The 22,611-nt window shown below is 45.9% G+C and overlaps 1 protein-coding gene across 1 annotated transcript; it reads left to right on the forward strand.

Annotated features, from left to right (window-relative positions):
- The first annotated feature begins 8,579 nt into the window (after positions 1-8,579).
- CYP8B1 (cytochrome P450 family 8 subfamily B member 1) lies at positions 8,580-20,804 on the forward strand. The gene is made up of 2 exons (XM_068238524.1): positions 8,580-8,634; positions 17,763-20,804. The coding sequence occupies exon 2, from the start codon at positions 17,771-17,773 to the stop codon at positions 19,304-19,306; it is 1,536 nt and encodes a 511-aa protein (XP_068094625.1). The 5' UTR covers positions 8,580-8,634; positions 17,763-17,770; the 3' UTR covers positions 19,307-20,804.
- The last annotated feature ends 1,807 nt before the right edge of the window (positions 20,805-22,611 follow it).

Genomic DNA, 22,611 nt, shown 5'->3' on the forward strand with positions numbered 1-22,611 from the left:
GTCATTGAGTGACTGTGTGTCAAGGTAACAAAAACTGGGTGGAGTCAAAAACAGATTTCCCAGGGAAAATGTAAACTGCAGCCCTTCTTCATTGTTAATGGCAGGGTTCTCAAACTTTGCACAGTTGGCCACTGGGTGACTGGGATTAATATTCAGAAGAGTGGGTGGAGGCTAAAAAAGCCAATCAATATTCACCTGTTGCTTTTCAAGGGGAATATTAAAATTGCTGCCATTCTTGCACTGTTAATGACACAAACCTCAAACCTGGTACAGTTGGTCATTGGGTCACTGGGGTTCAAATTAAGAAAAGGGGGCGAAGCCACACACAGCCGATCAGATTTGTTTTTATTGATGCCAAGGTTCCGAAAGCTCACATACTTGGTCATTGAGTGACTGTGTGTCCAGGTTACAAAAAGTGGGCAGAGCAAAAAACAATTTTCACTGGGAAAATATAAACTGCAGCCATTCTTACACTGTTAATGGCAGGGTTCTCAAACTTTGCCCGAATGGTCACTGGGTGACTGAGATTAACGTTCAGGGAAGTGGGTGGAGCCTATAATATCAAAATTCACCTGTTGATTTTCAAGGTGAATATTTAAATTACTGTCATTTTTACACTGTTAATAGCAGATGCCTCAAACCTGCTACAGTTGGTCATTGGGTGATTGGGGTTCAAATGCTGGAGAGGGGCGGAGTCACAAACCGCCAATCTGATTTATTTCATTTCTATGAGAATATACAAATTATTGATGCCAAAGCTCACACAAACTTGGTCATTGAGTAATTGTGTGTTAGGGTTCGAAAAAGCAGGTGGAGCCGACACCAGCCAAATACATACCCGGGCGACGCCGGGTCATCAGCTAGTTTGTCATAAATTAGCTAGCATCCCTGTGAGACCCTCCTGAAGTTGTAATTAAGGCATCTAATGACATTTATTTATGTTTGCAAAAGAATGTTTCTCCTCCGAATATCCAGGGTATATAAACTGTGTGTTTTAACATCTTGTTAATATGCAGGAACGAAATCTGAAGAAGGCGTATTAGCCAAAAGCATACTTTTTATTTACCTCTAATGGCCCATACTCACGGGCAACTTTTTGGCATGTAGCTAGCACACGAGAGCGTGTGCGCGACATGCCGGCGACAGCTCGTCGCCAGGTCCCTCCGCATACACACGGCGGAGGGACCTGGCAACTGATGCGGCGGAAGCTGTCGCTGTTGTCCCTCCCCCCACCGGAAGCGCCGTCTATTTACAATTATGTTGCTGTCGCTAGTCCGCGTACTCACGTGGACTAGCGACAGTTGCGGTGGAGTTGCAGCGGTGACTGTCGCCAGGCGATTGACCGTGCCAATCGCCTGGCGACATCAGCGACGAGCGACAGTTCGGGGTGCGCGCCCGTGCAACGCCTCATACTCACGGGCGACCTGTCGCCGCAACACGCGTGCGCCACATTTAGCGGCGACAATTGTAGCCCGTGAGTATGGGCCATTAGTTCGCCAATTAATGGCATCATCCGGATTCAAAACTTCTTGCTCAAACTCATTAAGAGACAAGGAAAAAACAAACTCTCCCTGCAGTAAAAATGTCAGGACTGCCGGGTACCATTTGTCTTCCATATTCCTGGTAAGGAAGGGAGTGAGATCAGGTTTAACATGGTGATTGTGTAATAATTGTCAGTATTCCAAACTGAACAGCATTTTCCCCAGATGTGACTAATCACTGGATTCTGAAAAATAAAAGAAGCAATAGGTGATGAAATACTTGTTAGCGGGAAGAAAAGTGGATTCTGAAGAATTTCAGTGTTTATTCCCATTAGGGTAAATGAAAGTGAAAAAACAAGACTTTTTTTTTTCCAGTTAGACATTTGATCAGACAAAAACATCTAATCGATCGTACATATAAAGAGAACCCGAGTGAGAGGGATATGGGGGCCGCCATATTTATTTCCTTGTAAACAATTCCTGGCAGCCAGAGCCGGTACCAGGTACTCCAGCACCCAAGGCTGAGACCCCAAAGTGTGCCCCTCCATCCCTCCCACCCCAGCCGTCACACACTGATTGCTATTAGACTAAGAGGCGTCCCCCCCCCCCCAATACCTTAAAGAGGAACTGTAACGCCAAAACGGCCCCTGGGGGGTACTCACCTCGGGTGGGGGAAGCCTCAGGATCCTAATGAGGCTTCCCACGCCGTCCTGCGTCCCTCGGGGGTCTCGCTGTAGCCCTCCGTGCAGTCCGGGCAGCGGTGACGTCATTATTTACCTTCCTGGCTCCTGCGCAGGCGCTCTGATGCCTCTCGGCGCCGAAGTAGGCGGAAATACCCGATCGCCGTCGGGTCTGCTCTACTGCGCAGGCGCAAGTTTCCGGCGCCTGCGCAGTAGAGCGGACCCGACGGAGATCGGGTATTTCCGTCTATTTCCGTGCCGAAAGTCGCCACAGCGCCCCCGCTGGAGCCAGCAAAGGTAAATATTGAACTGACAGTCGGCACAGTCGCCGGCTGTTCGGAGGGCTGCGGCGAGACCCCCGTGGGACAGAGGACGGCGTGGGAAGCCTCATTAGGATCCGGAGGCTTCCCCCACCCGAGGTGAGTACCCCCCAGGGGAGGTTTTTGTTGTTACAGAGTCTCTTTAATCTCTAGATATCTGGCTTGCAGTCACTGCCATGTATATCCTCTTCTTATTTCTCACTGCTTCAAACACAATAGGGGAATGACAGCTGAGGGATTTGTGCTCCCCCCTCCTACACTGCGCCCTGGGGCTGGAACCTCTCTCGCCTCTGCCTCGGCCCGGCCCTGTTGGCAGCCCTGTTGATCTTCTGGCATAAGTAGTGTCTGAGTTAACACCCTGGAACAAGCATATGGCTAATCCAGTAAAACCAGTCAACTAAGTCAGATTACCTGAACTACTTCATGCTTGTTCAGGGTCTATTGCTGAGAGTATCAGCAGGACTGCCAGGCAACTGGTATTGTTTAAAAGGAAATAAATATGGCAGCCTCCACATCCCTCTCACCTCGGTTTCCCTTTAAGTATTTAGGATTGCAGTAAAGATCAAAACACTAAACCGTAATGTAGGTTTTTGATCAGTCGATCGTAATGCCGATCATAATATCGATCGTAATTATGATCAAAAGCAAAATTGTATAGTGTATGTATGGGCAGCTTAAAGGATACCCGAGGCAAATCGAAAATAAAAAACGGATGTTATATTCGTGTGTGGGGAGGTGTGCAGATTCTTACCGCACCTCCCGCGTGCCTGCGTGCCCCTTTGCTTTCCGCTGAAAGCCCCCGTTACGGTTCCGTAATTGTGCGCCCTTTGACCTGGACATAAATTGTGACCGTGCTGCCCTCCTTACACACGCATGCATGTGTAAGGAGACGAGCGGTGAGCGTGGTCAAAAGATGCCCAATCTGACATACTGAGCATATGAAGAAACCAATCACATCTGTCCATGAAGTGACACATGACATGATGAGATAAACAAAGATATATATAGTACTAGTCTTACAAAGGATTGGTCTGAAGACCCTCTTTGTTTTCCTGCAAAGCAATTGAAACCTATTTCTGTTATCTATGCAAATGAGGCAGTCAAACAGAAAGTCGAATTTAACCCAGTGTCATGAAAAGTAAACAGAAGGCAAAACACTCTTATCTGGCTGAGAAACACAGCCGATAAGATTTTAGTGCTATAAAGTTCAAAGGGTCATTACTTATTTATAGTATTTATACGTTCCCGACGATGGGAATGCGACGAGGCGCAGTAGAATATCCGTACATTGACCAATATTCTACTATTGGCTTTCCTAGGCGCCCAAAATCTTCAGCCGTCCTTTTATCACATACACGTGTAATCTATAAGCTCTGTTTGGAGTGCAGACTTCCTAACCATCACGATTTCACCTTGACACAGTACCATTTTAGGCCTGTGTCACTGCATCCTAGGGCACTGGTTAAATGTCCCACCCTTGCATGGAGCAGTGGAGTTTAGCCAATAGAGCAGCACCAGCTTCACACCAGCCAATGCAGGTGCTGCTCTGTGGCCATCCAATTAGAAAAGGAGAGAGCAGCTGCATGTGCTGATGTGACTTTGCATTGAAATCAACGGGTCATTCGGAACTTTGCAAAGAGCAGCATGTGTAGCCTGGAGACATCATGCTAGCTCATTAGACTCCCAGAGAGGAAAGGTTAGCCCAGTAGACCCTCTGAGAGGACAGACCAGCTTAGTAGACCTCCAGAGAGGACAGGCCAGCCCAGTAGACCCCTTGAGAGTACAGGCCATCCCAGTAGAACCCCGGAGAGCAAAGGCCCGCCCAGTAGACCCCTAGAGAGGACAGGCCCGTTCAGTAGACCCCCAGAGAGGACAGGCCAGCCCAGTATACCTCCTGAGAGGACAGGCCAGCCCAGTAGACCCCCTGAGAGGACAGGCCAGCCCAGTAGACCCCCTAAGAGGACAGGCCAGCCCAGTAGACCCCCAGAGAGGACAGGCCAGCCCAGTAGACCCCCAGAGAGGACGGCCAGCCCAGTTGACCCCCAGAGAGGACGGCCAGCCCAGTAGACTCCCAGGGAGGACAGACCAGCCTAGTAGAGCCCCAGAGAGTACAGGCCAGCCCAGTAGACCCCCAGAGAGGACAGGCCAGCCCAGTAGACCCCCAGAGAGGACAGGCCAGCCCAGTAGACTCCCAGGGAGGACAGGCCAGCCCAGTAGACCCCCAGAGAGGACAGGCCAGCCCAGTAGACCCCCAGAGAGGAGTGGCCAGCCCAGTAGACTCCCAGGGAGGACAGGCCAGCCCAGTAGACCCCCAGAGAGGACAGGCCAGCTTAGTAGACACCCTAAGAGGACAGGCCAGCCCAGTAGACCCACAGAGAGGACAGGCCATCCCAGTAGACCCCCAGAGAGGGCAGGCCAGTCCAGTAGACCTCCTGAGAGGACAGACCAGCCCAGTAGACCTGAGAGGACAGGCCAGCCCAGTAGACTCCCAGAGAGGACAGGCCAGCCTAGTAGACCCCCAGAGAGGACAGGCTAGCCCAGTAGATCCTCTGAGAGGACAGACCAGTCCAGTACAACCCCAGAGAGCAAAGGCCCATCCAGTAGACCCCTAGAGAGAACAGGCCCGTCCATAAGACCCCCAAAGACAAAAGGCCAAAGAGAAAAGGCCAGCCGAGTAGACCCCAAAGAGGACAGACCAGCCTAGTAGACCCCCAAAGAGGACAGGCCAGTCCAGTAACCCCCCCAGAGAGGACAGGCCAGCCCAGTAGCCCCCCAAAGAGGACAGGCCAGTCCAGTAAGACCCCAAAGAGGCCAGGCCAGCCCTCCATAAACCTGGGAAGGTGGGTGACTGAGCACTGTGGTCAGTGCAGTGTGCTACGCAGCAGCTGGAATATGATGACAGCAAATCTGCAGACCACCTGTACCGATGGGACAGAGTGGGGGTGGAGCATCAGATGAAGGGGCAGGGCTATGGCATGGGAACAGGTGGAGCAATGGTGTAAAAAAAAGGGGTGGGGCTACAGTAGGTGATAGGGCAGGGCTACAGGTATGCTAATGTCCAGAATGCATAGTGGATGGAGACCTCACCCCTCCTCAACCTCAGATTGGGGGATATAGCCAGCACTGTCTCCACGGGTCCCCCCCAATCTGCAGGTCAGAGACTGTGAATAGGGGATGGGGAATACTGGGGAAAAAGGGGACCCCTTTGGCTACTCATGGGGAGGGGGCGGAACTACCTATACTGGGGGACACCATTTGGCTACCTATTGGGGGAACTACCTATATTGGGGGACACCTTTTGGCTGGTGCTAGTAAAAAAGGGCGCACATGGATAGTGGACAAAAAGGGCGCCGCCATAGACTTTGTACAGCGCCACGGAATATGTTGGCACTTTGTCAATCAATAATAATAATAATAATAATAATAGACTGCAATGCAAAATATCGGCTATTCGGCGCCCGACAGGAAAAAAGGGCGCCCGAGAAATAGCGGTTACAAGGATCGTGTTAACAAAAGTTTTCGTTTACAGAATAAGGGTTATAACAAATATCGTCTACAAGTTCGTTTTGAGTTTGTGTTATACTTATTTTTTCGTTTTTAAATTTCGCTTATATCAGTTTTTACTTATTATTTAGTTTAAAAATTTAGCTTACAAAGGTATAACAACTTAATTTTCGTTTACACTTCTTTGATCATTTAAAAAAAAATTCATATGTATAATGCTTAAAGAGACTCCGTAACAAAAATTGCATCCTGTTTTTTATCATCCTACAAGTTCCAAAAGCTATTCTAATGTGTTCTGGCTTACTGCAGCACGTTCTACTATCACCATCTCTGTAATAAATCAACTTATCTCTCTCTTGTCAGACTTGTCAGCCTGTGTCTGGAAGGCTGCCAAGTTCTTCAGTGTTGTGGTTCTGTGATGCATCTTCCCCCTCCAGGCCCCTCTCTGCACACTGCTGTGTGTTATTTAGTTTAGTGCAGCTTCTCTCTGCTCTATTATCTTTTACAAGCTGGATAAATCCTCCTCTGAGCTGGCTGGGCTTTCACATACTGAGGAATTACATACAGGCAGAGCTGTCTGCACTCTGCAGGAAGAAACAGCCTGACACATCAGTGGAAGATAGCTGCAGGGGGAAAGAAACACACAAATGATCTCTTGAGATTCAAAAGGAAGGGTGTATACAGCCTGCTTGTGTATGAATGTATTTTCTATGTGTGGACATACTGTACATCAACCTACTTCCTGTTTTGGTGGCCATTTTGTTTGTTTATAAACAAACTTTTTAAAACTGTTTTTAACCACTTTTAATGCGGCGAGGAGCGGCGAAATTGTGACAGAGGGTAATAGGAGATGTCCCCTAATGCACTGGTATGTTTACTTTTGTGCGATTTTAACAATACAGATTCTCTTTAAATACCGTTTTCAACCTTATTGTATTAGAAATAAATCGCTTTTGGTATTAACTTTGTTTTTACACTTATAATGTGTTGATTATAGTTACTAAAATATCGCTTTTAATATTACTACTATTTTAAGATTTCAAATGCATACGTGATTGTAAGGCTATCTATTGTATTGTATATTTTTATATATACTTTTCTCTATTTATAATATTAATGTATACGTGATTTTAAGGCTATTTTAAGGCTATTTATTCTATTACAAATATATAAATTATTTTATTCATGTTATTTGTAGAGAAGTATTTTAAGGATTAAATATATTATTGTTTATATGTGCTTAGGGTGTTTGTGCGGTGGGGATGGTTAGGTTTAGGCATTACCAGGAGGGTCTAGGGGTTAGGGATAGGTACAGGGAGGGTTAGGTATAGTTACAGTAAAATATACGCAATCAGGGGGTGGTTAGGGTTAGGCACCACCAGGGGGATCTAGGGGTTAGGGTTAGGTATAGGGAAGGTTAGGTATAGTTACAGTGCAATATAGACCACCAGGGGGATGGTTAGGGTTAGGCATCACCAGGGGAGATATAGGGTTAGGCACCACTAGGGGGGTGCTTAGGTTTAGGCACCACCAGGGGGGTGGTTAGGGTTAGGCACCACCAGGGGGGTCTTAGGGTTAGGCACCACCAGGGGGGTCTTAGAGTTAGGCACCACCAGGGGGGTGTTAGGGTTAGGCACCACCAGGGGGTCTTAGGGTTAGGCACCACCAGGGGGGTCTAGGGGTTAGGCACCACCAGGGGGGTCTAGGGGTTAGGCACCAACAGGGGGGTCTAGGGGTTAGGGATAGATACAGGGAGGGTTCTGTGTGAGAGTAGGGTTAGGTATAGTTACAGCACAATATATGTAATATATACAATTTATTAAATTATGTATATTTAAACAAAGAGGGGGTCTCTAGAGGATAGGGATAGATCTGTGTGAGCCTACAGTAAGGTATAATTACAGTAAAATATCTGTAAAACCTACCATTGCATTGCTATGCTTAATACAAGTGTAAATATCGTTTTTGTTATAGACGATATTTGACGTTTCTTTTCAGAATTCGTTTGTTGTTATAGACGGTATTTTGACATTTAATTTCCGTTTATCTATTTGAATTTTCGTTTACAACCCCTTAAAAGAAAAATATGGTTTTGCATTAAAACTTAAAATTTCGGCTACACCCCGTGCCCTTTTTTCCAGGCACCCTTTTTTGACACACGCCCTTTTGGCTACCTATGGGGGGAGAGAGAACTACCTATACTGGGGGACACCTTTTAGCTACCTATGGGGGGGAGCTACCTATACTGGGGGACACCTTCAGCTACCTTATACTGGGGGGTACATATTTAGCTACCTACACTTGGGGGACATGTTAAATAGGGAAGGACCCTGTCCTTTTCTTCAAGGAGATGGGGCACCCCACTAGTAGGTTCATATTCATTTGACTCCTCCCACAGTTTTTATGACCTGCCTTCAAAAGTTGGGAGGTACTGTACTTTACTGTAAATGTATGCATTGGGATCCCTATAGCTGGACAGCTGCAGACATCAGCAGATCTATAGAACAGAACAAACATGTGAACATGTGATAAGGGCAGGTCCAGGAGGCAGAGATAAGATGCTGGGAGGAGGAGGCTGCACAGCACAGGGATAATAGAGGTTGTGCCTGTAAGGCTCAGTGTAACTGGGGACTCACTGACTGCTGGAAGGTAACCCCCCTCCCTTCTCTCCAGACCTCCGCAACTCACTGCATACAGTATGTGTGTGTACAGAATGTATAGTGTGTGTATGTACAGTGTTTGTGTGTGTATGTACAGTATAAATGGTATACAGTATGTGTGTGTCTACAGTATATGTGCATGTGTGCGTCTATAGTATATGTGCATGTGTATACAGTGAGTGTACAGAGGTTTGTAGTGTGTGTCCAGTACGTGTACAGTATGTGTGTGTGTACAGGGAGTGTATGTATAAATGTGTGTGTGTATGCAGTGTGTGTGTGTGTGTGTGTGTGTGTGTGTGTGTGTGTATGCAGTGTGTGTGTGTGTATGCAGTGTGTGTGTGTATGCAGTGTGTGTGTGTGTGTGTGTGTGTATGCAGTGTGTGTGTGTGTGTGTGTGTGTGTGTATGCAGTGTGTGTGGGTGTGTGTGTCAGTGTGTGTGTGTGTGTGTGTGTGTGTGTGTGTGTGTGTGTGTGTCAGTGTGTGTGTACGGAAGTTTGTAGTGTGTGTACAGTATGTGTCTATGTATGTATGTATGTGTACAGTGTGTATGTATGTATGTATGTATGTATGTGTACAGTGTGTATGTGTGTGTGTATGTATGTGTGTGTACAGTGAGTATGTGTGTATGTGTACAGTGAGTGTGTTTGCAGTGTGTGTGTGTGTGTGTGTGTACTCCTTGATTCTATGTTACCTTTGCATCTCTTTGTTTCGTGTTTTCTGTTATTAGACTTTCACTTTTGGACATGTGTATATTTGCTGTGAATGTGAAAGTGTTGTTTGGCTCTTGTCTTTGCAACAAAGTAAATATTTATAAAGTAGAACTGTGCTAAAATCACTTTTCTTTTGCTACTTCTACAGCACAGCTACAGGTGAAACTTGAAAAATTAGAATATCATGGTAAAGTTTATTTATGCCAGTAATTCAGAACCAGACTGGGACCATTAAAGGGAGGGTTCACAGAGAAATAAAAATACTAATCCACTTACCTGGGGCTTCCTCCAGCCCGTGGCAGGCAGGACGTACCCTTCGACGCCGCTCCGGAGGCTCCCGGTCTTCTCCGGTGGCTCAACCGACCTGCCCAGGCCGGCTTCCAGGTCGGGCTTCTCCTTGCGCTCCAACGTGTCTCATGCGGGTCGCGCTGACGTCATCGGACGTCCTCCAGGCTATACTGCGCAGGCTAGTTCTGTGCCTGCGCAGTACAGTCCGTAGGACGTCTGATGACGTCAGCGCGACCACGTGAGACGCACGTTGGAGTGCAAGGAGAAGCCCGACCAGGAAGCAGGCCTGGCCAGGTCGGGTGAGCCACCGGAGAAGACCGGGAGCCTCCGGAGTGGCGTCAGGGGCACGTCCTGCCTGCCACGGGCTGGAGGAAGCCCCAGGTAAGTGGATTAGTATTTTTTTTTAAACTCCGTGGCTCAGGTGGTAAGGCTCAGGAGTAGGGATGATCAATGATCTGCAAATACTTCTGAGTTTATGCACATTTATGTACATTTTATGCAAATATATGTCACTCAAAATTGGACCAGTTTAAACCTGAGTGGGACTTGATTGGTCCATTTTTCAAGCTGCACATACAGTATTTGCATAAAAATTTACAAATGTATTTACATAAATTTGCATAACCTTGGCAGTATTTGCATATTATTGATAATTGCTACTCAAGAGCCCTTTGCAGGTGTTTTGGATTAATTAGCTGATTAGAGTCTGAGATTTTTGATTTTGGGGGTTCTCATAAGCTGTAAGCCATAATCATCAAAATTATAACCAATAAAGGCTTGAAATATCTGGCTTTGCATGTAATGAGTCTATTTCATGTTAGTTTCACCTTTTAAGTTGAATAATTGACATAAATGAATTTTTGCACGATATTCTAATTTCTCGAGTTTCTCCTGTAATATAGCAAAGTTTGTAAAGGTGCCCAAAGACGGTACAAGTTCTAGCAAACGATCATATTTTCGATAAGATCCTTCAGATTGAAAGGAAAGATCGTATTTCATCGATCCACATCACTAAAGAATCCAACTTGCAATCTCCACCAGTTAGGATCAGATTTATGAAAAAATGCACCATGCGGACTGATCATTTCGATAATGAGATCGATTGGGCCAATCAGCCTCTCTGTTTTCATACAATATGATCAGAATAATCTGATCGAAAATACAATCGTTCACTAAAAATTGTACTGTGAATAAGTGCCTTAAAGTTTTTCTGCATGACCTTGCCACTTGTGCACAAAACTTTTTTCGTTTTTTTGGTACATTATCACAACTGCTCAGTAGGAGTTTGATTTTCAGGCAGTTTACTGATCGAAATTGTGACTGGAGATATCGGAAAACCTCTGCAAACAGGTGTGTGGGGGGGAGGGGGGGTGAATAGCCTTGCACTGGATTGAACGTTACATCTCTGGATGTTCAATCGTTGGTAGATTTCTGCTAAAATTTGAGAAGATTGAGTGTGCTGCATAGTTAAAGGTGACTTGAAGTGAGAGGGATTATGGAGACTGACATATTTATTGCAATGCATATTGCCTGGCTGTCCTGCTGATCTTCTGTCTCTCAAGCTAAGCACACACACTTGGGTTAAAGGATTGATCAACATCCAGCCGATTTCTAGTCAAGGACATGAGATCAATGGGCTTGTCACATCAGGCTGTTATGAACCTCTGCATGCCTCTCTTTACTCTTCTTGCCTTATTTGAAAGAGACCCGGAGATGTTGGCTATTAAAAAACTGGTTCTTTTTCCGTTAGCCGGGCGCAACCTCTAGGTGGCGATAATTACTATTCCCCCTCCAGGCCGCCATGGATAGTAGGGATGATGTAACTCTGCTGGAATTTTATCGCCACCTAGAGGATGTCCCCGGCTAACGGAAAAGAACCAAAAACATTTTTTATTTACCCTGTGCTTCCTCCAGCCCCATAAGCACGGATGCTTCCCTCGCTGTCCTCCATTAAGCAGCAATCAGCTCCAGTATTCGGCTCAGTCAGGTCTAGTCTTACTCGGTGACGTCAGCTGGGGTCTTCTGCGCTTGTGCAGAAGGTCCGCGCATCAGCAGAAGGCTCCCTGCTGACTTCACAGAGCCGAATACTGGAGCTGTTTGCCACTTAGGGGAGACATGCGGAAGGATGACGAGGGACGCATCCAGGGGCGTAACTAGAAATGACTGGGCCCCCTGCGAATCTTTGGATGGGGCCCCCTATGGCCAACCTCCCCCCAATCCCTGTCTACAAAACTTTGTATGATTGTTGCCCTTAGAAGCTAAACACACCTCCAGAACCGCTGGAATGCAATGATGTGTCAGCTTGTTAATTTGTACAGAACCATAATAATCAAACATGCATTGTTGCCCTTAGAAGGGCAACAATGGTTAATTTGCATATATTCAGCGGTGATGCACTGGGAGACATCTCAAGCTCACTCCAACCTGAATTATTGCAAATTCTTTCTGTTTTAAGAAAGCACACTTTTGTTTTTCTTAACATCTTAGTAAGGGGGCTTTTAGGACCATTGTAGTCCCTTACACACTCCAATGAGTTCTGGGTCACCATGTGCTTGCTGGTTAGTCTGTACCTCTCGGTGTTACAAGCCCTACTGCATAGAGCCAAATGAATCCATGCCATGCACTGATGAGGATCAAACAATCCAAAACAGTCTGTATGCATGTTGGATTATTATGGCTCTGTACAAATTAACAAGCTGACACATCATTGCATCCCAGTAGTTCTGGAGGTGTGTTTAACTTCTAAGGGTAATAATGGTTAATTTGCATATATTCAGCAGTGATGCACTGGGAGACATCTCAAGCTCACTCCAACCTGAATTATCGCAAATTCTTTCTGTTTTAAGAAAGCAAACTCTTGTTTTACATAGAGATAGATAGGATATCCTAGTTCTGTACAAACCAGAGTAGGGGGAGGGGTGGGTCATGTTAGGAATGTATATGGCACAGGAAGTGGAGCAGATGTAGGCACATACTTGCTGGAACAGATTCAGCACATTCTAAACAATAGAAACATTTTTGTAAAACTGGAAGCAGTGTTTTGTTTTGTTTTCTTCAAAACAAAAACATTTCCCTCTGTGGCCACAATGGGCCGGTTCAGCAGATAACATTCCTCCATGCTGCTGCCTGTGAGATTAATTGAATTACAAATTCTTGTAATCAGATGTTACTGAGAAATGTTTCTAAACTGACCAGTTCTGAACATGGGCGTCCGCACATAGGGGCAAAATGGGGCAAGCGACCCCCCGGCTGTCAGTCACCCAGTGGCCCCTCCCATGACCACACCCACATCGTGGTCCATAGCCACCCCCATTTTTCGGCTACATCTTTCCCACCATTTTTGCACAACCTCCCCCCCCCCCCTGGAAATTTTCTGCGGACACCCATGGTTCAGAAACGCTACAAAAGCTTTCCCAAACTACCACTGGCCACTGCTGACTTTCATGAAAGTTTTAGAAAGTTTCCTCCTGCAGTCTCTCTGTGCAGAGCAAGCGGAATTTCCTGACTGAACACTGGAATGTGTTGTTAGTCTATAAATACATTCCAGGAAAGACCTATGGAAAGAATAAAACACGCTCAGCCCTTTTCCTGTGTATTCCTTGTGGAAAAAAGTTCGCCTTCTTAAAGTGAACCGAGCACCTTTTTTATCACTCAGGACATTTCCATAGCACATGAAAAATGCATGCCGACAATCTGTTTCATTATTAAAATAAACTTTCATTTTACCTTGTAGTTTACATTCAAAGTAGTTTTATTAGCCTGTTTCAGCAGGCCTGCCGGGCCTGGCCGCAGAGATTTCAGGAAGCTAATTGTTTTATTGAGCTAATTACCAAGAAGTAAACAATATCTTTTCATCAACAAAGGGGGCGGGTAATTAGGACTGTTTCTTGTGTGCGTCAATGTGTCAAGATAGCATCTCTGACTTCTGTAAATAAGGAATGTGAGAAGCGGAGGGGGGTACATGCAGGGCCAGTTTAAGCAACAATGGGGCCCCAGGGCTAAGTAAACCTGGAGGGCCCCCCAACATATACCCCGGAACAAAAATCGGCATTAGGGAACCTTTTTTGCAGCTGGTATAGTCAGGGTGTGAAGTCCCAATCGGTCGGAGCTCCACATTCTGGCTATCCCAGCCTGCATGAGGGACAAGGAGTTAAAAAGTTTCAGGAGGGGGGACCCCACATCATTTTTTTTTTTTAAATTTCCACACTCTAAACATAAAAAAAATTGGGAAAATAGGAAAAAATGCCAGGGATCCTCATATAGCCATATTGCGGCTGTATAGCGATCCCTGGCCAAAGCGCTGCGGCTGCGTATAGACCCCCTGGAAACCCCGTCAGGAAATTTATTGCGCTTTCATTTGATGCATGTAAAATTACACTACCGTTAGGTTTGCTATAGGGCTGCACGATTTTAGGGGAAAATCGAAATTGCGATTTTTCTCTCAGAAATTGCAATTTCGATTTTCCCCCGATTTTTTCAAATCCTGCTTTTTGCACTTGAGGGGGGGGGGGGGGGGTTGTTCACGGACCGCAATGCCCGGTCCGCTGTCTGTAACTTGCTTCTGGCCCCGCTGGTGCGCTGATTGGCCAGAAGCAGTGAATATGCATAAGTGTTAATGAGCGGGCTGGGGGGGCGGATCCACTCGAGCGAGCGGCGGGCACATGCAGCATTACTAATCACTGGCTAGCGATGGAATGACGGCAGCGGTAGGTGGAGCTGTATGCTCTGTACAGCTCCGCCTACCGCTGCCATCATTCCATCGCTAGCCAGTGATTAGTAATGCTGTATGTGCCCGGCCGCTCTCTCGAGTGGATCCGCCCCCCGCTCATTAACACTTATGCATATTCACTGCTTCTGGCCAATCCGCGCACAGCGGGGCCAGAAGCAGTGATCCTCAACACTAGCGGCTTAACAACATTAAGCTCGACTGAGATTTTCAGCTTGTGCTGCAAGGAGGGCACGTCTGAGTCAAGCGCTAGTACCAGTCTGGTACTATCTGCGCTTGACTCAGACGTGCCCTCCTTGCAGCACAAGCTGAAAATCTCAGTCGAGCTTAATGTTGTTAGTTAAGCCGCTAGTGTTGAGGATCACTGCTTCTGGCCCCGCTGTGCGCGGATTGGCCAGAAGCAGTGAATATGCATAAGTGTTAATGAGCGGGGGGCGGATCCACTCGAGAGAGCGGCCGGGCACATACAGCATTACTAATCACTGGCTAGCGATGGAATGATGGCAGCGGTAGGCGGAGCTGTACAGAGCATACAGCTCCACCTACCACTGCCGTCATTCCATCGCTAGCCAGTGATTAGTAATGCTGCATGTGCCCGCCGCTCGCTCGAGTGGATCCGCCCCCCCCGCCCGCTCATTAACACTTATGCATATTCACTGCTTCTGGCCAATCAGCGCACAGCGGGGCCAGAAGCAAGTTAGACAGCGGACCGAAAAACCGAAGGCACTGACGATCAGCAGATCGTCTTGCCTCGAACCGCGGTTTCGGTTTTGAACCGAAAAACCGTGCAGCCCTAGTTTGCTACTAAAAGTGACATTTACCGCATTTAAAAGTATACTTTTTTCCTTCGAAACGTTAAAATCGATTTTCTCAAAAACTATAAGGTCTTTTTGAAAAATTGTTTTTTCTTCTTATTCCTAATGATCTCCTTAACATATCCTGCAAATTTAGGGTTTCTAGCATTTAAGGTGGATTTGCTATTAACCATTAAAGTCAGCAGGTTTTTAAATGTGTATTTTTTTCCTTTGAAACTTTAAAATCGATTTTCTCAAAAACTATAAGGCCGATTTGAACATTTTTTTTCCTCTTGTAGCCACTGGGGGCCCCTACAAGCTCTGGGGCCTTGGGGCAGCTGCCTCCTTTGCCTCTATGGTAGCGCCGGCCCTGGGAACATGGCAGCTTCTATGCCAGGAGAAATTCCAGTGAAAGAGAATGTGCTCAGTTCCCTTTAAAACATAAGGAATTTGCGATAATTCAGGATGGAGTGATAATTTGATATCTCCCACAATGGCTATCATTCATGAACAGGCTGTCGGTAAGGGGAACCCGTGCGGGAGAATACCGCCGTCGGTAGTTGTGCCTTCTGGGTGGTAATTCATAAACTTTGTGCCTGGGGCGGTAGCAGTGCGGAGGTTTTCTGGAGCATGGTGTCGGCAGGCGGGCGGTAGGCATGCGGAAACAGAAAAGCTGGTCGAGTCCCTCCATGCGGTGCTCTCTCTGCTGATGTGTGGGAGGTCCGTCCCATTCACTTACATGTACTCCGCAAGCTTCCCGCTACATCCAGGGGATCGGTAATCCCCTTCCGCATACCGCTATGCGGAAATGTTTATGAATGAACCTTTTGCTACTTTTTCTGGATAACTGCGTATCAAAGCCGCACAAGGCGGTACGTTGTCACTCTGCACGGGAATGTCAGCTCCGCATGCGGAAAGAGGCTTTATGAATGCAGAACTTGCTCGGTGGTCGGTAAAGTCAGCGGTATTACGCATTTCCGCATGCGGGAATGCTTTATGAATGATAGCCAATGCATCACTGCTGAATATGCAAATCATCCTTTCTTGTCCCTTGCTATCCACTTCACCTCCAAGGGTTTTTCCCCTTAAAAAAACAGCAATTTTCACCTGTCAGCACTCTTTCCATTCATTCGCCTACAACTTTGACTACTTATCAAAACAATCTATATCTTGTTTTTTTTCACCATCATTTAGGCTTTCTTTTGGGGGTACTTTTTGCTAAGAATTATTTTATTCTAAAAGTGTTTTAACAGGAGAAAATATGGGGAAAAAATCATTTCTTCTCAGTTTTCGGCCATTATAGTTTTAAAATATAACATCCTAACGTAATTAAAATCCACACATTTTATTAGCCCTGGTTATTTCAACGTTTAAAATTTTTCCCTAGAACAACGTATAGCGCCAATATTTTATTTGGAAGTAAAGGTGCATTTTTTTCAGTTTTGCGTCTATCCCTAATTACAAGCCCATTATTTATAAAGTAATAGTAATATACCCTCTTGACATACATATTAAAAAAAAAAAGTTCAGTCTCTAAGGTAACTATGTATTTTCCCCAATATTTTTGGGAACCCATTGTGGAGTGTGGGAGGTCAGGGGCTAATTTAATATTTTTCAAAATGGTCAAAATAGGTAATTTTTTTTTTAAATAAACGTAGGTGCAATTTAATTATTTGGCCACAAGATGTTCTCGCAGCTCACTTCCTTAGAGGTAGCATTACTACACAAACAGGAAGCACTACGTGGTCTTTATGAATGGTGGCCCCGTCTCATACAATGCTGTGGTCATTCACACGGGAACTTAGATCAATAAATGGGAACTGCACTTTTTCTCCACTAAAAATGGGGATAAATAGCCCCTGCATCTTATATGCCGAATACAGGGAGTTCTCCAACTTATGAAAGCCTGTCGATATGACCCGCCGTGATGTCGGGGACTCCCTGTATTGTCCCCTGCGTGTCCTAATCTGCCCCTGTGTATAACTATCAGCAGTGATCACAGACCTCTCCTCTTCTTCACTGCGCCTCTGGTGCTGGCTTCTGCTGATGACGTAATTAGCACAAGCTGGCACTAGGGGAGCCATGAGAGAGAGGAGAAGTCTGTGATTGCCAGTGCCACTGGAGCTGTGGATTAGGTGAGCCGCTTCTGATAGTTATACATGGGGGAAAAGAGGACACAGGATGACACAATAATTGGGGGGGGGGGGGGGGGGGACATCTACAAGACACTCCTGGACCATGGACACACCAGGTTTATTATATTTTTTTTCCCCTCTAAACCTAGGTGCATCTTATTCCGGAACATCTGCCAAAAAATACAATATACATGAGAAGTTTAGTTTCTGCCAGTCCGATCACAATTATCTGATTGCTCAAATGATTCTTTGCTAAATAGGACCATTAGTGGCAGCCTTTAGAGAGACAGGAAATGAAAGGGAACACTACCCAACTGGGTCACAGACAAGAATAAAAGCCTGATAGAGAGGTCCATCTACTTCTGTGATTTGCAATGATTTCCTATTTAATCAGTTTGTAAACCTTGCAGGATGTGATATAACTGGCATTAATGTCATGTTTATTTTTGATTATTTTTTTTAGCCTCCAAGATGGTTCTCTGGCTCCCAATCCTCCTCGCTGTGCTGGCCTCCGTCCTCGGAGGTCTGTACATGTTGGGCATGTTTCGGAAGAGAAGACCCAACGAGCCTCCCCTGGACAAAGGCACCATCCCCTGGTTGGGTTATGCTCTTGATTTCCGAAAAGACTCATCACTGTTTTTGAAAAAGATGCAGAAGAAACATGGAGATATTTTCACGGTGCAGATAGCTGGCTATTACTTCACCTTTGTAACAGATCCTCACTCCTTTGGCCCCATTGTGAAGGAGGCCAGGTCAAAGCTGGACTTTGAGCATTTTGCAATTGAGTTGGTGGCTAGAGTGTTCGGCTACCATGCTTTGCCCAATGAGCACAAGGTGTTGGAGAAGACAAGCACAAAGCATCTCATGGGGGATGGTCTAGTGGTCATGACTCAAGCTATGATGGAGAACCTTCAGAACTTGATGCTGCATAGCGTAGGCTCTGGAAATGGAGAAAAGAAGTGGCAACAAGATGGACTTTTCAACTTCAGCTATAACATAGTCTTCCGGGCTGGCTACCTTGCCTTGTTTGGGAATGAGACAGCTAAAAGCAAGGGAACCACAGAAAATGCCAAGAAATTTGACCGGGACCACTCAGAAGAGCTGTTTAGTGAATTCCGCAAGTATGACAAGTTGTTCCCAAGGCTCGCCTATGCCGTCCTTCCACCAAGAGATAAGATAGAAGCTGAAAGGTTGAAAAGACTCTTCTGGGACATGCTCTCTGTAAAGAAAACCCTTCAGAAAGACAATATCAGTGGATGGGTCTCTGACCAGTATCAGTACAGATTAGATCATGGGATGCAAGAATATATGCAAGACAGATTCATGTTTCTTCTTCTCTGGGCCTCTCAGGGCAACACTGGGCCTGCATGCTTCTGGCTCTTGCTTTACCTTATGAGGGACCCAGAAGCGATGAAGGCTGTGAATGAAGAGGTCCAAAAAGTTCTTAAGGAAACTAAGCAAGAAGTCAAACCAGACAGCCCACTCATCAACCTCACCAGAGATATGCTAATAAACACCCCCGTCCTGGACAGTGCCGTTGAAGAGACCTTGCGCCTTACGGCTGCTCCTGTCTTGATCAGAGCAGTTTTAGAGAATATGAGCCTCAAGATGGCAAGTGGAAAAGACTATTTCATCCGTAAAGGGGATCGTGTGGCCATTTTCCCGTATAACTCCGTCCAGATGGACCCAGAGATCCATCCAGAGCCCGAGAAGTTTAAATACAACCGCTTCCTCAATGAGGATGGCACGAAAAAGTCAGATTTCTACAAGAGTGGGAAACGACTGAAGTATTTCACCATGCCCTGGGGAGCGGGAACCACCATTTGCCCCGGCCGCTTCTTTGCAACCAATGAACTCAAACAATTTGTGTTTTTGATGCTCTCCTATTTCGAGTTTGAGCTTCTGAATCCCAATGAAGAGGTCCCATCCATTGATCCAAACCGGTGGGGTTTCGGAACCATGCAGCCCACCCGTGACGTTCAGTTCAGATACAGATTGCGTTACTAGATGACAAGACCAGTAAAAATCAGGACTTCACTGGACAAGAACTCAGAGCCTTGTCTTTTCTTGTAACAACATTTTTCACAAATACAAACTGTAAATAGAAGGCAGGTATTTTGGCAACATCTAGGGACAACACAGGGCTGAAGTATGGACCCTTTACCACAGACTAAGCTTGAAAGCTAATTGTTTTAATGAACACAAGAACAGTTGTCTGTTTTCTTTCACAACAGCATCAAAAAAGTAACCTGATCTGATCACTAAGCTTGTCAAGTCCTGATAGAGGTATCTGTGGTCTAGTAGCCCAACCTTAACCCCTAACCCTCCTTCTCCAGTGCATTGTGTGCCACAAGTGATGCCCTCTCGTTTATACATAAGTATTCTAAGGGTACGTTTCCACTTGTGCGTTGCGATTCTGTTGCGGAAAACGCGTCAACAAATCCGCATGCAGGTGTGGATTCGTTCGCGTTTCCATGCGGATTTTCACGCGGAATCGCTCGCGGTTTTCGCTATGCGATTTTAACCATGTCAATGCCGGTAAGCATTGACATGGGTTTTTAAGCGACAACGCACGCGAAAAAGCATGGAAAACCGCAAGACAAAAACACTTGCGGTTTTCCTAATTACATTACCGGCGATTCGTGTGCGGCTTGCGAATTCTGACGATTCTGCCGTGCAGATTTTTTCTGCACAGAACACCGCACAGAATTCTTGACAAGTGGAAACAGCCCCATCCACTTGTATTGGTTATGCCAATCTGCATGCAGAAAACGCATGCAGAGTCGCTCTAGTGGAAACGGACCCTAAGAGATAACTTAGGGCTTCAGACAACTATGGATAGGAGTTTCTGCAGTTGATGGTGGAGGCTTCCACCATCACAGCTCTCTACAGCAAGAATGTTAGAAGCCACGCCCTATTGTAGAAAGCCACACCCCCAGTCAGCTGAAGTGCATATTTACAGTTATCTTTTAAAGCGGACTTGAACTCTTGCACAAGAGGAGAATACAGAGAATTCCACCCATAGAGAACAACCTGTCTAATTCTCCTTCTTAGCAAGTAATGAGCTAGTGTAATTTCAGCTCCCAGCTGTCTAAATATATGGCTGTCAACTCGGCAAACACAGGCATTTAACCCTTTCTGTGCTCCCAGCAAACCAGGAAGTAACCACACTGCAGCATCTTTGAAGGAGCTCTATAAGCTGTAACAAGGAAATTTTTTTTGTAAAGATTATTATGCTGTTGCTTATCTTTAAGAGCAGAGAGGAAGTTCTGAGCACAGGTCCTCTTTAAAGACTCCAGGAAATAAACCTACTTTGTTTCGCATATTGTGCATAAGACGTAAGATTTATTTTGTATTTATTCTGCTATGTGGATCTCCATTTGGGAGAATTTTCTTTCTATTTGTGTCCTGACAAAATGTTGGGAGCTGGGCTGTATGCATAATTTGATTTAAGATCTGCTTTACAATGACCAAGAAATAAAAATAAACGAGATAAAGTACATAATCAGATGTTATCTGCTGTGAAAAAAAGCATGAAAAACCCCACAATGTTCTTCTATAGCTACACTGAGGAGAATGATATGTAAATTAGGACTGTAGCTAAGAATCTGAGGAGGAAGCCACCTAGTGTCAGGAGGAAGTCCCTCCTATTTGAGTTTTCCAGATTCTCTATTGGCCTTTATATGATGGATGGACCCACTTAGGGCCTCCCCAAATGTTTTTATAAGGTACCTTTTGTGCCCCAGGTAGCCCCCCAGTGTAGGGAGCTAGAGCTACCCCCGGCATTAGAGGTCACCCCCAATATAGGAAGGCACTTAAGTAACAAGAGGTACTCCCAGTATGGGGAAACAGAGGGGCCCCCAGTATAGGTAGCCAGCTAAACCCCCACCCTGAAGTATAGGTAGCCACGGGGCCGGGCCGAGACAGAGGCGAGAGAGGCTCCAGTCTCAGAGCGCAGTGTAAGAGGGGACGCACAACTCACTCAGCTAGGAAATCCCTATTGGCTTGAAGCAGAAAGAAATAAGAAAAGGGGATACATGGCAGTGACTGCAAGCCAGATAACTACAGATCAGGGTGTTGGGGGCCCTGGGGAGCCTTGTAGTCTAATAGCAGTCAGTGTGTGATGGCTGGGGTGGGAGGGATGGAGGGGCGCACTTTGGTGTCTCAGCCTTGGGTGCTGGAGGACCTTGTTCCGCCTCTGGGTAGCCAGATTAGCCCCCCAAAACATAGGTAGACCAGGTTAGGCTCCCTTAAAGTATAGCTACTAGCTAGCCCCCCATATGTAGGATATTGGCAGCAGAGTGCTGGACATAAGTTACACATCTTCCTGGCATCAGGGATGCAGCTAAGGTTTTTGTGGCCCCAAGCGGAATGCAGCAAGTGGGCCGCAGCGGAAAATGGGCGTGGCCATCCTGCAGAAAGTGGGTGTGGCCCAGCGGAAAATGGGCGTGGCCATCCTGCAGAAAGTGGGTGTGGCCACGATACATGCTGTCTCTGTGAACGTGGTCTGAGATTCTTACAAATGCCCTTTCCTGCCAGAGGCCCTTTAAATTACATACTTTGCCCACATAGCCATTATCTGTTTTCTCTAAGATATACATTTTTGGCAACTTTGTGAGAAGACTGGAAGTTTGAGGAATGATAACTTGAAACATTTAATTGCCTGGCTCATTTAAAGGAAACATTTAGACTCCTTGGCACATATGCAATTCACTTTTTCTCCTGAGTTTTCTCCTAGGTGATAATTTCTTAACTTGTCATAAAATGCCTTTTACACCACCAGCAAGCAAGACGATCCTCAAAATAGATTTCATAGCATTTTTTTCACAAAGGTATGGGTACTGTTTCAACAGTAAAATGCTGAAAAGTTATTTAAAGAGAAGATGAAACTTATCTCCTAGGAGATAACTCAGGAGAAAAAGGGAATTGCATATGGGCCCTTGTATTTAAATGTCAATTCTGTTGGAAATATTTAGGAAAAAAACTCAATAAAAACACACGAAACGCAACTTGTCAATCAAACCTGATGATAAACTTCATTTTGCAGCTCTCAGCGACTGTGGTGGGGATCGGAATGCAACCAAACAGCCCCCTCTAGTGTGCAAAGTGTATAATACAATAATATTGTAAAGCGCTTTTCTCCCATAAGACTCAGGGCTCGTTTACACTGAAGGCGCTTTTGGACTTTAAGCACTTTCGATTTTTCAAAATCGCCCTGAAAGCGCTTGTGCCATGATTCTCTATGAGAGAGTTCACATTTGAGCAGTTCGTTTCCGATCCGCTCAGAGAAGCGCTGCAGGGACCATTTTTTA

The sequence above is a fragment of the Hyperolius riggenbachi genome, chromosome 5 (genome assembly GCF_040937935.1).
Source record: "Hyperolius riggenbachi isolate aHypRig1 chromosome 5, aHypRig1.pri, whole genome shotgun sequence".
Classification (NCBI taxonomy): domain Eukaryota; kingdom Metazoa; phylum Chordata; class Amphibia; order Anura; family Hyperoliidae; genus Hyperolius; species Hyperolius riggenbachi.